Genomic DNA, 17,611 nt, shown 5'->3' on the forward strand with positions numbered 1-17,611 from the left:
GGTGGCAGATCTCATAGCTACTAACTCGGAGGCTCCCTAGAAGCCCGGCTCCGCGGAGCCTCAGAGGCTGCACGTGCAGGCGTCCGCTAGGGGGAGAGCTGCGACCGAACCCACAGAGCTAGAAGTCGGCGCCAGCGAGAGCTCGGGGGCAAGTCGGCCCTGGCCCGCGTCTGGCTCCGCCCCCTGCTGCCGGGGCTAAGGCATCAGCCAATCGGAGAGCGGAGGCGGGGACCGGGGCGGGGCCAAGCTTGGCCAGCTCCCGGCGCCGGGCGCTATTTACGGCGGGGACTCGGGCTTCCTGGTGGGTGCAGACGCTGCTCGCTGCGGGTGGGTTTTTCGCGCGTCCACTGTTAGTGGCTTGTGCGCGGGGCGGCGGGGCGAGGGGCAGACGGCTGGGGAGCGCGCCCGGGCCCTGGAACGTATCCTCGGTAGCCTTGGTCTCTCTCCATGCTCCGGCCCCCGCCGCGCCAGTGACGGCGCCCGGGCTGGTGCGCGGCGCGCCCCGGGGGTCGTAGTGCAGCCGCGCCTGGCTCCCGGAGTGACGAGGGCGCGGGGCGTCAATGGATCGCCACTCCAGCTACATCTTCATCTGGCTGCAGCTGGAGCTCTGCGCCATGGCTGTGCTGCTCACCAAAGGTGGGTGCCGCGGGGGCTGCGCGCCGGGATTGCGGGGGCCGGCCGTCGGGCTTCGTGAGCAGCGGCGAGGTTCCCGCCTTTGCCGTGGACCTCTCGCCCTGGCCTGGAGTGCTGAAGGACTGTCAGACCTCGGGGTGGTTAGCCCGTGGTGAACTCCTGGGCTCCGGGCCCGGAGATGACCGGACGCCGCTGGGCTCACGTACCCCGAAGGGACTGTTCCCGAGAAAACACAGATACCAACTGGGTCGGGCAGGCGTCTCTGTTGGTTCTTCTCAGTGCCTACCCCTGAACGTGCCACTATGCTTCTCCGTGTTATTTTTGGATGACTGAGCGTGTGTCTACAGTGCCCTTAAGTTTGCCGGTGTCTCTTTCTGAGCGGGGCTTGTCTGTGTCTCTGACTTTCGTGCTTTTGAATATCTGCACATGTACCTAAATATTTCTGAGTGAGTGAGGGTGCTGCGAGTTTGTTCGTATGTCTAAAAGTCTTGGAGTATGCTTGTCTGCGGACCGAAGAGTGTGAGGTCTCCCTAAAACTGTAAAAGTCTGAGGTGCCTACTGAAGTGCGGCGTCTTGCTCTGAAGCTGCTGGGGGGAGTAGGCGCTGTCATCCACCCCCTTTCCGGCTCCACAGTTTTACAGACACTAATGGAAAAAGGAAGGGGGGGAAAAAAGCCTTTTTCTTTCCAGCATGGCACACCTTTTAGATGGAAATTCTCTTAACTCTTAGGTTTCAAGTCTCTCTCACTCCAACCAGGACTCTACCTCCTGTTCTGTGAACCGCCCCCCCCCGTTCTTTTTTTTAAATGCGAAGCATTATTTAGTCTCTGACCCTCACCCCCAAACACACTTTTCTCTAATTGCCATGTAGCAGGCCTGAGGTTAAAGGATAAGCCAGCCCAGCAAGGATGAGGTGCTACAGTGTTTATTTATTTTGGAAGGAAGGGTGTAATTAGCCCTAAATAACAGCCCTTGCAGCCTGCAGAGGGGAGCCTCCTGGCCCTATCAAAGGCAGGCAGAGCAGGGAGGGACTGGGGCTGACATGAAGTCACAGATACCGAAACTATGTGCCTGATAATGATATAATTAGGGGATCAGAGATTTCTGAGTGCAGCGGACTTCAAAAGCTTTATTTAAAAGAAGCCCTCGGCCCCTGCTGTAGCCATCTTGATTGAAGCAGACATTTTTGTTAATCACTACGTACAGTAACCAGAAAGGGGCAAACAGAAGAGCATTGTTCACCGTTTTAAAATACCAGTCCCCCTTCGGCCTTTGCATGCCGCAGGAAGAAACCTTATGAAATGACAGAAATATAGCTTCAATATAGTGATACAAAAGTCCATTCTCCTTATTGAAATGTGGCTTCGGTTTTTCTGTAATGTCTTAGAATTTTCCCAGTTACCTGTCCGTTTTATTAAAACTGGTCTAGGCCATTGAAAATAGTATTCTAAACAGGCGCTCATAAACACCGAAACAGCATTTTACTTGTATTTAGTTTTCCCTTTCCGCACCAAATCAGAGACTAATAGGCTCAAAGTAGACTTTTAATCTGTTTTATTTCCACTTTGCATCTGTATAGAATTTGTCAGGCCAGGGTGATGTAGTTATTATCACTTAAGGCTGGTGAACTTTTATGTAAAGAATAGGGTGCACTGAGAAGGAGGAGGAGAAAGGAATTGCTGCAGGCTTCAGGCTTTTAGCGCAGGAGGCAGGGGAAGGAACCTGGACCCACAGCCTGGCTTGTGGGGTTTGAACTGCCTGGCTTTTCTTCCAGCTGAAGTGTGAGCTGCCTGGGTGAAAACTGAGCACACCATGTGGTGGCCTGGGATTTGGACAGATAATTAAATGAGACACCTTACTCAAGCATTCACAGAGAAGCGGAGGAGAAAGAGAAGTGAGGCTGGGGGTGGGGGAGGTTTGGAAAAGCCAAAGCTTTCAGTGTTGAATGTCAGAGTGGTGGTTTCAGTAACTAGACAGATCTTCCGATTGGGACCTGGGACGAGGTGTATGCATTAGTTTGGTTTACAGTAGCTGTGAGCTGTGGCAGCCAACAGCGATGGGCGGCCACCCTTTTTGGGCATCTCAGTTTCTTGTGATGGATAACTTTCAGGTCCAGGTCCAAGCCTGAAATCTTGCACTGTGACAAGATGTTAACAGTGCCTCGCAACTCACAAAATGAGTTTTATAAAGGAAACTTTAATCACTTCCTGGAGAAAAATTTGAGGTTTCCTTAAGGATTTTTCCTTCAACCAGCAAAGGATTTTCAGTTTCGAGTTTCTCCTTTTAGGTCACATGTTCAATTACATGTAAAGCTGAGGAGGAGGAGGAAGAGGAGGAGGAGGAGGTGAAGTTAGCTTCGAAGTTTTACATCCCCCACTTTTATGACTTTCCATTTGGGCTGAAAGAAATTGACTTTGGCAAGCAAACCACTAATTGTAAACTGCCTAGTTCCTGTTTTACAATGTTCGGACTAAAAGCTCCTCTGCATGAAAGAATCTTTATAGGCAAAGTTTGCCTTTTCTAGAGAGATCACAGATAGCTGCCCAGCTTCATGGTTTGCAAACCTCCTGACCTGTGCAGTTTCTAGATTGTTGTGTCTAGTTAATAGCTTTATAAGGTGTCAGCTCAGGCTCTTAAAAATTGGCTCAGTCCTTTGGGATGCCAAACAATTCAGTAGTTCCGTTCAAATATTTATATAGACAAAAAAAAAAAAAAAAAAAAAAAAAAAAATCCCCCAAAGCCTGGAGTTTTTATGTTGTGTGATTGTACAGCATAAAACTGGATAAATAACATGAGTTTAGACAAAAGACAATATAGCGAAACTGTTTCCCTTCAAACCACAACATGTTTCACAACTCCCAACTCATCGGAAATTTGTTTCTGGGTTGCATATATTTACCAACATTTAGCTCCCTGAAAGTTAGGACACTGCCTGCTTTAGGAGCACATCCGTCCTCCCTGTGGGCTGCTGTCACAAACACTCATCTCGGGTACACTTTAGTAGGTGCCTTTGAGTTCAGGATTCAGCCGATGCTTACATCGTTTCTTTGTTTTCAGGAGAGATCCGATGCTACTGTGATGCCGCTCACTGTGTGGCCACCGGTTACATGTGTAAGTCTGAGCTAAGTGCCTGCTTCTCCCGACTTCTCGATCCTCAGAACACCAACTCCCCACTCACCCATGGCTGCCTGGACTCACTTGCAAACACAGCAGACATCTGCCGAGCCAAGCAGCCCCAAAACCACTCCGGCCCGGCCACGCCCACTTTGGAATGCTGTCACGAAGACATGTGCAATTACCGAGGCCTGCATGATGTCCTCTCTCCTCCTAAGAGTGAAGCCTCAGGTAGGTCCAAGCTGTCCTGACCCAAAGGTCTGCCTGATGTATGGGCCTGTGACAGCAGCGACTCTGTATGTCTTGTGGGAAGGAGTAAGCTTTGTCACAGGTGGGAGCAGTCTTGGTGGGCTTTACCCTTGGGCACCCCATGAATATCTTGTGACAGACTGAGTGGAGCCATCTTGGGTTTGGAATTTTGAAAGCAGACCTGGGAACCCCACCTGGTCTATTGTCTTTCTAATGGACCCTCACTGGGAGAAGGAGCCGGTCCTCCCCACGTGACTGAGGGAGTTGGGGAAGAGAAAAAAACAAAGTCGGCTACAGGGAGAGGGTGCAGGAGCAGCAGACAAGCTAGATCAGCACGCCTGCCAGAGAGACACCTAAGGATCCGTCCCGTGAAACGGCTACCGGAAGGTTCACTCTTTCGTCCCTTTAACCTTTTTCCTTCTTTTATAAGCTAGTTGGGTTGCATAATAAAGTTTAATTGCTAAAAAATAGAGTCAACATCTGGCGCCCAACGTGGGGCCCGATGGGTTCCACAGTCCCTAAGGGTACGGAGGAAGAGTCAGTATTCGAAGATATAGAAATGCTGTTTCAGGGTATCAGCAAAGTTGCAACTGCTGTTGCAAAACTTTTTCCTGCATTATACTTAGAGGGAATTCTCTGTTTTTTCATTATCCTTTTATTACAATATTTCATGTTTAGAAAGATTAAAAGAAAGGCTAATGACATAGAAAAGCCAGAAGGGGCAGTAAGTTCTATCCTTTTAGAAAAGATTGCAGATTTGACTGGACAGATGGAAAGGCTGAAAAAAAAAAATGAAGGGATGGGAAAGCAGAAAGAATTTTTGGTAATTGGTAGTGATGAAGGACAGGAAATAGAGAGACCGGAAAGCCAGAAAAAATCAGAAGAGTCAATAAGCTCTATCCTTTTGGAAAGAATTACTGACTTGACTGAACAAATGGGCAAAATGCAGAAAAAACTGAAAAGGCTGGAAAAGCAGGCACCTGTGGTTAAAAAGGATGGAGAAGGTCAGAAACCAGAGGCAAAGGAAGCTAGACGACCAAAAGGTCTTTGGAAGTAAATGTCCCAGTGGAGGATACCTCCACAGTCGCCCAGACACCTTCAGCTTTTCCAGTCACTGTAAGACATGTACCTGACAAAATGGTGCTGAGGGTATGAAATGGCCTGGCGTCCTGTAGACATGATAGATTTAAAACATTTTAAAGAATCCGTCGTAAAATATGGTATGCACTCTACATTTGTTAAACAAATGTTAAATAGCTGGGCCACACAAAATAGACTTGTTCCCCAAGATTAGAAAAATTTAGTTTCAGCGGTATTGAAAACAGCACAACAGTTACAGTGGTTATCATGGTGGCGAACAGAGGCTATAAAAATAGAACAGGAAAATACGACACAGGGAATAAATATTAATAGAGATCAATTGCTTGGTAAAGGACAATATACTAATATTAAAAAACAAATTCAAGCTGAAGATAGGGTGATTGAACAATGTCGTAAGGCAGCCTTGAGAGCTTGGGAGCTGGTAGAGGAACCTGAGAAAACAACTATTCCCTTTACTAAAGTGTTCCAAGGACCCTTGGAGCCCTTTACAAAATTCTTGCAGAGGTTAGGATCTGCAATAGATAAGGTGATGCCAGATTCTGACAACAAACAGGCATTAAAACTTATCATGGCTTATGAAAATGCAAATGCTGACTGTAAGAGGGTGCTTAGACCATTAAAGAAAGAGGCGCTCCACTAGATGACTGGGTAAAAGAGACAGTTAATATCAACTCTCAGAGTATCAAAATATATTGTGGGACAAGCTTTAGCCAGAGAGCCCAGATATCCTAATACTCGGTGCTTCAATTGTGGTAAAATTGGTCATGTACAAAGAAACTGTAGAGATAGAAGGCGCAATAACCCAGGAGAAAACGTAACTCGTTAGAGAGAACAAAGAGGTTCTGGTTATGATAGTAATGAGGTGCCAAGACTCCCAGGGTACTGTAGTCGCTGTGGAAAAGGGAAACATTGGTCTCGGGATTGTCAGTCTAAGAGAGATGTACAAGGCAATATCTTGCCGACGGGAAACGACAAGAGGGGGCCATCGGCTCGGGCCCCCATAAACAATGCCAGCCAAATTCCTTTGGCCAGTCAAGAAGTGACAAACCCACAGGAAAACGGGAACTGAGTGTTAGTGATCTAATACATGCTACTGAAGACAGTGCAGCCTTGGATCTGGCTTCAAATATGTCTCTTGCCCTATCTCCCCAGGTTAAATGTTACAAATTAAATACTGGTGTTTTCGGACCTTTGCCTTCAGGCACAGTAGAAATGGTTCTGGGAAGAAGTGGGCTGACTTCTCATGGTTTTATTGTGCATCCCGGTATTATAGACGGAGATTCTAAAGAGGAAATAAAAATCATGGCATGTGTGAAAAAGAAGATAAAAATCAATGCCGGGGATAGAATTGCTCAACTCCTACTGTTTCCTTACATTAAGGGCAAAGCCGCTCCAGTAAAAAAGACTGGTGCATTCGAAAGCACAGGGACCCGGGTGTTCTGGCAAACTAATTAATGATCAGAGACCTAAGTTAATTGTACAATTAAATGGTGTTAAAATAAAAGGCTTGGTGGACAGCAGAGCCGATGTCTCCATCATTTGCCAAAAGTCTTGGAACCAAAATTGGCCACTTAAAAAGGTTTGTACAAAAATTGTAGGAATTGGTAAGCTATCTCAAATAAAACAAAGTGTACAGTGGCTTGAGTGTGTGGGACCAGATGGACAGATAGAGAGGCTGAAACCCTATGTGGTTGACATTCCCATAAATCTATGGGGAAGAGACCTTTTACAACAATGGGGTACTCAGATTACTATTCCTGCAAATACCGTGATAAACAAGGTTGAAACTATGGGTAAACTGGCACACGCTTCTGGGGAAGAGATTCATGTAAGTGATCAGGGGCGACTACAAGCTATGCCCATTGTCCAACCTCAAAACTCTTCAGGTTTAGAGTGTCAAAATTTTTAAGAGGGGCCACTGCTGAGATACCAACCGCCTTGCCTCTAAAATGGATTTCAAACAGACCTGTATGGCAGGAGCAGTGGCCCTTAACAAAAGAAAAGTTACAGGCGCTTCACGGGTTAGTAAAAGAGCAGCTAGAGGCTCAACACATCGAAAAATCATCCAGTCCCTGAAATTCCCCTGTGTTTGTGATAAAAAAAAAATCAGGTAAATAGAGAATGATAACAGATTTGAGGGCCATAAACAAGGTGATTCAACCCATGGGCTCACTTCAACCTGGAATTCCTTTGCCTTCCTTGCTACCTAGGTCTTGGAAGGGAGGACACATGTTTATAGACTAAAAGTAGATTATTAAATCTACTAACTTCAAAAATCTTACATTGATATTATAGATTAAAAAAAATTTAAGACTTTTGATTGATAAAAATTTAAGACTTCAACTTTTGCTTCATTGATAAAAATTTAAATTGTATATTGTCTTTCATTTTTGCCTTATGTATTGTATGTTATATTGACAAAATATTATATATTGTATGTTAAAAACTTAAGTTCATTTTATTCAATGTTTATTTAATATATTATTCATGTACCACTAATGTCTTAAAAAAAACTGTTCAAAAAGATTGGAGATAAAAGTTGATATTTAGTTACAAAAAAATCCTACTAAATACTAACTTACTTTGTCATAAAACAGGTTTGTTTAATTTCTTGTATATGTCTCCAAAAAAATAGTAGCTAACTGTAAAAATAGATAGAGTTGGTTTTCAAACTCTTCAGAGATCCACAAAATATGACATTTAAAGATGAGGGCTTTCCTGACAGAGAGACATCTACTCCTGGCCGCTTCTCCATTTGCATCACTGAAGATGGGGGCTTCAAGAGACGCAGGTGACAAATGGTCACTGGACAGAGAAAATGCTCTTATCTCTACTGCTGATGACAGGCTGACTGGCTGCAATGATCAACAGTGATGCTAAAGTTGACTGTCCAGCTTTGAAGAGACTAGATGGACCGGACCGTCAGATTTCCTGCTTCAAAAAACAGTTTGTTAGATGTTTTGGGCCGATAAGGCTAAAGACTGATTGCCCCAATGAAGGAGAGACTTCGGTAAATATCCAGGCAGTCTGCTCTCTCTATCCTATGCAACTTGAAAGTTGCCTGCCAGCACATCCTTTATTAGATAGATTTTCCTTCTTAGATCTCTGATGAGATTAAAGACTAAATAGCCACAGTGTTACTAAAAGCTTTAGTTTAAAAATTAAAAACACCTTTATAGATAGATAATTAAAATTTCTCATGAAAAAAAAAAAAAAAAAAAAAAAAAGGGACTCTCTTTGGTAGAATAGTGAAATATTTTTCTCAGGTTAACTAGTATAAAAGGACTTGGTTATGTACTTGATACCTGATGATTTTGTATATATGTATATGTGGTTTATAGTTCTTAATTTTTTTAAAGAGAAGGGGGATGTGTGGGAAGGAGTAGCTTGCACAAGCAGTCTGTGGGCTTCCCTGGGCCCCCATGACTACCTTGTAGGGCTGAGTGGACAGCCTGGTTAGAATTTCTGAAAGAGACTGAACCCACCTGCTATTGTCTCATGGACCTCATGGAAGGAGACGGTCCTCCCCGTGACTGAGGAGTTGGGGAAGAAAACAAGTCGGCTACAGGGCGGGTCAGGCAGCACAGCCAGCATCAGACGCTGCCAAGAACACCGGGATCGTCCCGTGATGCGGCACGAAGTCATCTTCGCCCTTTAACTTTTTCCTTCAAAGCTAGTGGGTTGACATAATCGTTTAATTGCTAAAAGAGAGGCACATGTCTGCTATTGATTTTGTTGTTAATGTAATTAGAGACACCAGAGGGAGAGCCTGGCTGGATGCAAAGAGCATCTCTAACTGAGCGCCTTTTATGTCTGCCTGAGCATTAGATGTCTACATAATAGGCTTTGCCTGTTATTCCAACATTTTGAGGACATTAAAAGGCCATTACATCCAAGTAATGACAGCCTGTAAACAAATGCATCTGTGACCGTCTTTGGGTGCTTTCATAACACGCAGTTTCTTAACCGGTTCGTAAGTTGCCGTTCAAACGGGCTTCCTTGTGGGAAGTGGCTCTCTTTCCACGCTTGCTTCTAGGAGGCGGTCACCAGGTTGCTTGACCATTCTCTTCCTATTCGTTTAGGACAAGGAAATCGGCATCAGCACGACAGTAGCAGAAACCTCATCACCAAGGTCCAAGAGCTGACTTCCTCCAAAGAACTGTGGTTCCGCGCAGCTGTGATAGCGGTTCCCATCGCCGGTGGGCTGATCTTAGTGCTGCTCATTACGTCGGCCCTGCGCATGCTCCGGAGTGAGAACAAGAGACTGCAGGATCAGCGGCAGCAGATGCTCTCTCGTTTGCACTACAGCTTTCACGGGCACCATTCCAAGAAGGGGCAGGTTGCAAAGTTGGACTTGGAGTGCATGGTGCCCGTCAGTGGGCAGGAGAACTGCTGTCTGACCTGTGACAAGATGAGGCAAGCGGAGCTCAGCAATGAGAAGATTCTCTCCCTCGTGCACTGGGGCATGTATAGCGGTCACGGGAAGCTGGAGTTCGTATGACAGCGTCGGGTCCGAACCCTTGAAGGCCTTCTGAGTTCTGCTGACAGGAGCACTTTTATCTGGAGACAAACTTAACTCACTCTGTCATCTTGGAGAAGCAAACATGACCTCTGCAAAGAGGATCCTGGGTATTTCTTCTGAAGGATTATTTGCACAGACTCAAATACAGTCCAATGGATTAATTTGCTTTAAAATTATAAAAAGCAAAGAGAGGACTCTGCACACACTTTCCCAGGGTTCTTTGTAGCCTAGGGAGCCGCGACTGACTGAAATAAACAGTGTGCTCTCTGTAAGCTCCTACATCTTCATTTATTGTAAAGATTTTCTAAAATATATATATATATATTTTTGTCCGAATATTTAGTGGTGTCTTTCATAAATTAGAAACTTAGATTGGAGTGTGGAGAGGCTGATGGTGGTGTAGTGCCACGGTAGAAGGCTTGTCTGGTGTGTATGAGGCCCTGGCTTTGATTTCCTCCAGCACTGCAGAAAGCCAGCCAACCAATCAGCAAAACCTTTGCCTTGAAAGTGTAAGAGAGTACATGTTAATTATGAATGAAGACCTGTGTACTTGTGCTTCTTAAATGGAGGTTTAGGCTTGGCTTTGATCTTGCCCATGCTCACACAAACCTGTAATTAATTGTCTTCGTGTAACGACCATGGTCTGGTGTTCATCTACATCGTTTTCCAGAATGATCCTGGCTGTGGTTTTTATCTGAGAATTTCTCTTGTTTGTGCTAAAGGTTGCCTCTGTCCCCATGTGTGTTAAGCACACATTCTACCACTGAGCCTCATGCCGAGCCCTAAGAATTCTTCCCTTACTTGTGCCAGACCAGGTAGGACCTGAGTTTCTGAAGTTGCCATAACAAAAGGAATGTTTTCTCAGCCACGTCTACTTTCCCTGCAAGGACTTCAACTGTTCACCTCCCCCTCGATTGAAGAGTGTCTTTAGTAAACCTAACCGCTGTCTACTTTGACAGTTTATTTTGTCTCAAACCAAATTAAATATTTTGTCTCCTAAATTAGCCAAACTATTATGCAATGCTCCTGGTCTTTAAACATGATTATTCTTAACAGTATCTGTTTCTAAATGTCTTTTTAATCCTAAAGAAGGGTTTCAGTAGTGAATGCCATTAAATTGACATTTTAAATAATACAATTATCAGATTTTTTCCCCCAAAATGACCCCTTTACTAATATAACCAAACAGAACATGATTTTAGCCAGGAAAGTAAGTAACATTTGTCTCGTCCCATAAAACTCTTCCTCTTGTTTACAGCCCTTTCCCTCAAAGTGGGTTTTTGTTATCTTAAATATGAGAATTTGCCAGTTTTCTTTTTCTCAACTGTTCTTATGTACCTGATTTTCTTTCTCTTTTTATTTTTTATTTATTTTTTGTTCTGCTTATTTGTTTTGTTTTATTCGAGACAGGGTTTCTTTGTGTAGCCTTGGCTGTCCTGAATTCACTTCGTAGACCAGGCTGGCCTTGAACTCACAGAGACCCCCTTCCTCTCCCTCTTCAAATGCCGGTATTACAGGTGTGCACCACCGTGCCCAGCTCCTGATTTTCTTTTTAATTGAGCCTGTAGCTTGCATATGTGAAGATGAGATTTTCTTGTATGTTTGCATATCTTCACGAGGATACTCAGGATAAACATAATTTGAGTGTGTGAAATAATCTGAACTGAAACGAGCAGCAAAGAAATGAGTTATTTTCCCCCCTCTAGATGGGTTCTCACTATCTGGCTGTGCTGTAGCCCACTGTGTAGGCCAGGCTGGCCTCCAACCCAGAGAAATGCGTGCCCCTGCCTCTGCCTCCCAAGCGCTGGGATTAGAGGTGTGCACCACCATACCTATATTTTCTCAGCTGTCAATAGATGACAACCCTAAACAGGTTTGGCTCTGGGATAAAAATCCTATGGTATTAAGCCACAGCACCCTTATGCATTCTGAGGGTGACAGCCTTTGTGCCACTCGCACCTGACAGTTCTTATGGTAAAGAGTCAGGTTTTGTGTGCACTGTCCACTGTCCTGTTACCGTCTTCACTCCCCATGTTTGTCATTTCAAGGAGCCAAAGACTTGAACTTCACCGTTCAAACCTTTCAAGGCAAGAGGACTGATTGATCAGGACTGGCAGGTGGTGACTTTCCTTTCCTTGCCCTCCGTCACTTCTGCTCAGGTGGCGTCACTTCTGCTCAGGTGGCAGTAACTTTGTCCTTTGGAGGCTGAGATTCTGCTCCTCCTTCATCGTGCAGGGTCAGCAGGTTTCCCAGGTGCCTTTTGACAATCACTGTGTTAAGTTCAGAGGGAGCCCCAGATCACAATCCAGGTTCTCACTGCCGTGCCTGGCTTAGGCCAGTGAGCCTTTTAAGTCACTGGGTCTCAACCTGTGGGTCTCAACCCCTTTGGAGGTCACGTATCAGATATCCTGCATATCAGATAATGACATTATGAGTCGTAACGTCACAATTGGTTTTGAAGTTGGAATGGAGTGATTTTTATGCTTTGTGGGGGGGGGGGGGCTCACCACAACATGAAGAAGTAACTATTGAAGTGCCGCAGCATTAGGAAGGCCGAGAGCCATTGCTTTAAAAGTGGACGCACTTTTTCCTCTACTTGCTCCTTGTTAGTAAATTCCGAGTGCCTTTGAATGAGCAACTCAGCAGCTTATTAGGAAAAAAAGCAACGGAAGGAAGCCTTGAGCTTTGTAAGGCTTTAACATCAGGGGGCCACCACCCTGCAGGACCGCCTTGGGTCTGCCCCAGTGGGAAGGTTTCCTGGAAGCAGAGTGCAGTGTCTCTTGTGGTTTTGTGTTTGCCAACCTGCCTCATGTTCTTTCTAGACACTCATGGGTCTGCCCCAAGCTGCCCTGCCTGGTAGGGACTCATAGCCCCTCTGACCTGTGTGGGGATCCAGCTCCGTTTACACTTATCTTCACCCGTTGCATCTCTCCAAAAAGTACTGCTTTTTGGCTTCCTAAGCACTGTGTACAGATGGGCTTCTGGCTTCCTTGTGAGGGTAGTGCACTCCTGGAAGGAGACAGGGCTGCCTATCTGCTTTGGTGATCCAAGAGTGGTGTTAATATTCATTCATTAGTTCATTTTTCTCTTAGACATTTGCGCCCTTATTTTCAGGCAGATGTGTAAGGCTGCGCTACCCAGAACAGCCCCTGTTCAACAACGGCATAGAACACTCCTCCAAAGTAATTTTCCCTTCTAAGTGGAAATTTGCTCAAACCAGACACAAATGGGGCTGAGCTTGTCTTGATGTTTCTGTATCTATACCCCTTAAGTCCTAGCCCTTTTGAAAGAAATTGATCCATACATGATTTTGTCTTTTATGTTCTTTCCCCTCTTATTTCAGATGCCTCAGAGGCTTCCTAGAAATTGACTGGTGTGTCTCTAATTTCTGTTGAACTGATTTTATTAAAAACACTGCACCATAGGGGGTTTGACCTTCTAAAATACTAAACATGTCTGCTTTAGAAAATCACAAAGCTCTCCTCTGAAGCGCCCGTAAATCTGGTTTCAATCTGAGTTCATTACTGGCTAAAAGCTTGAAAGCAGTGGCATCCAGTATCGCAGCTGTAGAACTGCCCTTCTCGGGGCCAGGACAGCTTTTCTCCCTTATAATGTCTAATTGGTCCTCTTCTGTGCCTCTTAGCCTAAATAACTTTAAACTCCAGAGCTGTGTGAACTTCAGCAAACTGAAAACAAGTTGAGTGTTTTATTTTGTTGCCTGGAGAAAGGGGACAGTAATACAACATCTAAGGATTGCTGTGAAAACCATAACATCAGGCCCTACATTCAGTCTCTCACGCCCAGCTAATGGGGAGATACTGTAAGAACACAAAAGTTGCCAGGTGTAGTGGGGCACAGCTGTAATTTCAGTACCTGGAAGGTAGAGACAGGAGGATCTCCATGAGTTCGAAGCCAACTTGGTCTACATAGCAAGTTCCAGGACAGCCAGGGCTACATTGAGAGAGCCTGTCTATAAAACAAAACACCAAACAAACAAATAATAATAAAAAAAGTAAATTAAAAAGAAAAAGAGAGGAAACCAAACCAACCAACAAACACAAATGTGTTAGGCTCACTGATAGAGTAGTTGCCTAATACTTATGAGGTCTTGAGTTCAATCTGTAGAACCGAGAGGAATAGTTAATGTTAGGCAGAAGCAAGCATATCTTTGTGAGTTCGAAGCCAGCTTGGTCTACATGGTTAAGTTCCAGGTCAGCTAAGGGTACATAACGAGACCTTGTCTCAAAACAAGACACACCCTCCCAGAACAGCAAAACAAGGTAACACAGATTTGGGAACCAAGGACTGATTCCTTTGGTAGGTTGTTTTTAATTGATTTTGTACTCTTTCAAGTTTTCATATTTGAGATGGGCAGCTTTTCAGTAAACTTTTTGGCAGACCTAGCATGGTCAGTACCTGGGCTCTTTCTGTGTATGCTTTTTTCTGCACCTACTGAAGATTTTGGTTTGTAGTTGTTTCTTCTGGGATGACTGGAGGGCTACCGGAAGGATAGTTTAATCTCGTGTACCAATCTCCTTTCTGAGTGCTCATCGAGTCGCAGATGCACCGGCGAATCTCAGCGAGGTGCGGATACCATCTCAGCAGCACTTGGAGGCTGGACTCAGTCTGAGTAGTCACCAGCATCAGTTAAAGCACAAAGCATGCCCGCCAGTGCTGCCAGCAAAACGCGAGGAGCTGCTGAGCTGCCCTCTGGAATCATGTCACGGAGTGGGGGCTTCGCAAGTGAAGAACTCGTAACTTTTCTGGAAAAGGCATTGGTTTTATTTGTTAATCTCTGGGTCACAGTGAGAACTGAAAAGTTAAGTGCTGGCCTACCAACTCATCCTGACTCCCTTTCCCAGCCCAGTTAGCTGACTCACAAAAGCTATTCACTGATCTCCGAATTCGAGACACTGTTTAAACCCTCTTTCAATTTTGGTTACCTTTTTTATTTGGGGTGTGGTTTACACCTTAAACATGTCCTCCTGGATCTTCACTTTTGTCGTTGGAGAATTTTGGGAGGGGGTGACGCTGAATTACCTAGAGACAAATTTATTTCCCTCAGCAAGGGAACTTTCCACTGACTCTTCTTTTTTAAGAAATCTGGGAGCAAGGACTCCAGGGATGGCTCAGTGGTTAAGAGCCCTGGCTGCTGTTGCAGAGGATGTGGCTTAAGTTCTCAGCACCCACAAGGTCGCTCACAGTCATCTGGAACTCCGTTGCAGGGGGTCCAATGCTCTCTTTTGGGCTCCAGAGGCACTAGCCATGCAAGGGGTACAGAGACAAAATGTTCATACCCATAAGATAATACTAATTTTTTAAAGCATAAAATGGATGTATTTGTGGCTAGGAAAGTCTGCTAGCTGCGTCTGTGAACTTTTTTCATCCTACAAATGTGGACCATATAGCTGGAAAGGCATTGACAAGCAGCTGTGGAATGCTTTGCTAAGCAGTCACGCTAACTGCTAGATCGTATCTCAAGGCTTTTTAGCATTCCTCAAGACGGTCAGGGGAACCATTCTACCTAGTAGCCAAAGGCTAGATGGCCTCTAGGGCAATTGCCCATCCTAGAAAGACCAGCCGGGAACTCCAGTGTCCGCAGCACTCGCTTGTAGTGCTCATCAAATAGGCTTTTGGTCCTAAGACTATTTTACATTGAACAATTATCAAAGGAGTGCAGAAGTAGATGTTGGAGCTTAGGGGAAGTTGGTTTGGTTTTGGCATGTGAAGACTAAATTAGATGGGATGAATTAATAAACTAAGGTGTTGTGTAAGTTCACTCTGAAGCGGCTCACATTACAAACCTAATGAACAAAAAAGGCTTTAGCAGTTAAGTCCATGAGAAATCAAAAACTACTTTATCCTAGGTCTCTTCTCCGGGGACTCTCCTGAGAGAACTCATAAGACAGTAGGAAAACAGCATGCCTCTAGCAACGTTTCTCAATGTGTGTGATCTGTCCATGTCAGAGCAATTTTTATTACTAAATTGAATGAAAGCGCTTTTGGTAGCCAGAGACCTAAATTCACAGCTGCCTTGGCTAAATTGGCTCATTTGGATTAAAGGGTTAAACTGACCTCCGGCCAGCAAGGAGCTATGATCAGTTACCTTTGTCCACTTCTATAAGCCTAAGAGAGAATTGGAGGAAAGACGGATTATGAAGTTTTCTTATCAGGCATTTGGACTCATGTTGTCAGTGAATGTAAGTGATTGTCATTTCTTCTTTGATCGTCCCACCCTAATATATTGTCTTACATTTTATAATTCATGTTGGCAAGCTGGGGAGAAGTTCTGGCAAACTCTGGCGTGCTTCAGGCTCAGCCTTCTATCTCTGGCACAGCAATAATAGTGATGATGATGATGATGATAATAATAATAATAAATGCATATAGTAAGGTAAGCCTAAAAAAGAAAAAAAAAAATGCTAGTTAAGGGAACCAGGGAGAAAAAAAATCAAATGAACCTAAAAATTAATGAGACAGTACTACAAAGCCAAATAGTTCAGCCTACCTTCAAAATTTGGTGCATTTTCAAGCTAACTTAAGGAAATACATAACTAATATTTAAGAATTGTATTTTCCCTTGAGAACTTTAATGTCAAAAATTTTCATCACAGTATCCTAAAGAGTTAAGAGCAGGCCACAGAGAGGAGACTGCAACCCAACTGATACCTTCATCCTGCCCCCACTTTCCCCTCCCTCTCTCCCTGCTCCAGGGATTTCCTGACTCCCAGTTACCAGGGAGGACCAGAACATTCCTCCTGTAGATAAGCCTCTGCCCAGGGGCCATAGGAATAGCAAGGAGATTTCCTCCCAGCATTCCAGGAGGCCAAGATGGAAGATTCCCCAGTTCAAGACCCATCCCGTATAAACAAACGAACCAACCCACAAAATTCCTCTCCTTGATAAACTTAGTGTTAAGATCACCTCGGGACTGAGAGATGGCTTAGCACTTAGGACTACTGGCTGCTTCCAGAAGATCCAAGTTCGATTCCATGTACCCACATGGCAGCTTGCAGCCATCTTAACTCTAGTTTAAGGTAATGAATTAACTTCTCCCATCTGTTGACGTTAGGCATGAACATGGTGCAAACACTCGTATACTTGAAAAAGAAATAGTTTCTATTTCAAAACTCAAATGACTCTTTGGACTTTTATATTTTGATTGAGGCAGAGTTCCAGGTAGCTTAGGCTGGCCTGGAATTTGCTGTGTAGCTTAGGGTGAGTTTGAACTCCTTATCTTCCTGCCTCTACCTCCCTAGGGCTGGCATCGTAGATGATGATGCTTTGCGTGCTAGGCAGGCCATCTACTAACCAGTTGCACACCAGCCCTGAGTTTTTGATAAGCCAGCTTGCCTCTATTTTATGCTTGAAAGCTATCCTATGGTGAAAGCAAACTAGATTCATTCCTGCTTATGATTAAATCTGTTTCTCAAGGACTGGGCTAGACCCCACCTGTAACCTTAACTACCAACGGTTCTGTACCGCCTGTTCCAGGAAACAGCAACAAGGCTGTTGTTTCAAAATGTTGCATTGACCACCGTGTTATAACCATCTTGTCATGACCACCTTCTTGTACTGTTCATGGAAAAGCCCCTACCTAGCAAATAAATATTGATTGATTGATAATGCCATCTTGGTCCAAATCAATAAGTAACTAAGTTAAAGGGAGACCTTTTCTCCTTGAAAATAAGAAAGCAGGAACTTCCTGTGAAACCTGGTGTGACATTTATCGCACTCGACCTGATCCGGTGTGAGATTCTTTGCATTCACCTCCTAATTTCCCTGTGAGGTGTTAGTTACTTGAGAAGCACAGGAAGGGGAACTCCATCCTCCAGGACTTAGAACTGTCAAGGGGTCATTTCCCCATCCTGACACTTGACTGTGAAGCAGGTTGAAAGGTAAATCCTTCCAGAGACTGTGGGAGGGCAGGCCATAACCCCACCTGCTCCACCTCTCCTCTAACTGGGCGAAGTAGTTTGCTGGCCTTTGTAGC

At 44.7% G+C, this 17,611-nt stretch overlaps 1 protein-coding gene across 1 annotated transcript; it reads left to right on the forward strand.

Moving 5' to 3' along the window:
- Positions 1–314: 314 nt before the first annotated feature.
- Positions 315–10,680, forward strand: Bambi (BMP and activin membrane bound inhibitor). The gene is made up of 3 exons (XM_051151162.1): positions 315–636; positions 3,690–3,977; positions 9,179–10,680. The coding sequence occupies exons 1-3, from the start codon at positions 561–563 to the stop codon at positions 9,595–9,597; spliced, it is 783 nt and encodes a 260-aa protein (XP_051007119.1). The 5' UTR covers positions 315–560; the 3' UTR covers positions 9,598–10,680.
- The last annotated feature ends 6,931 nt before the right edge of the window (positions 10,681–17,611 follow it).

This window comes from Acomys russatus, chromosome 9, assembly GCF_903995435.1.
Source record: "Acomys russatus chromosome 9, mAcoRus1.1, whole genome shotgun sequence".
Lineage (NCBI taxonomy): Eukaryota > Metazoa > Chordata > Mammalia > Rodentia > Muridae > Acomys > Acomys russatus.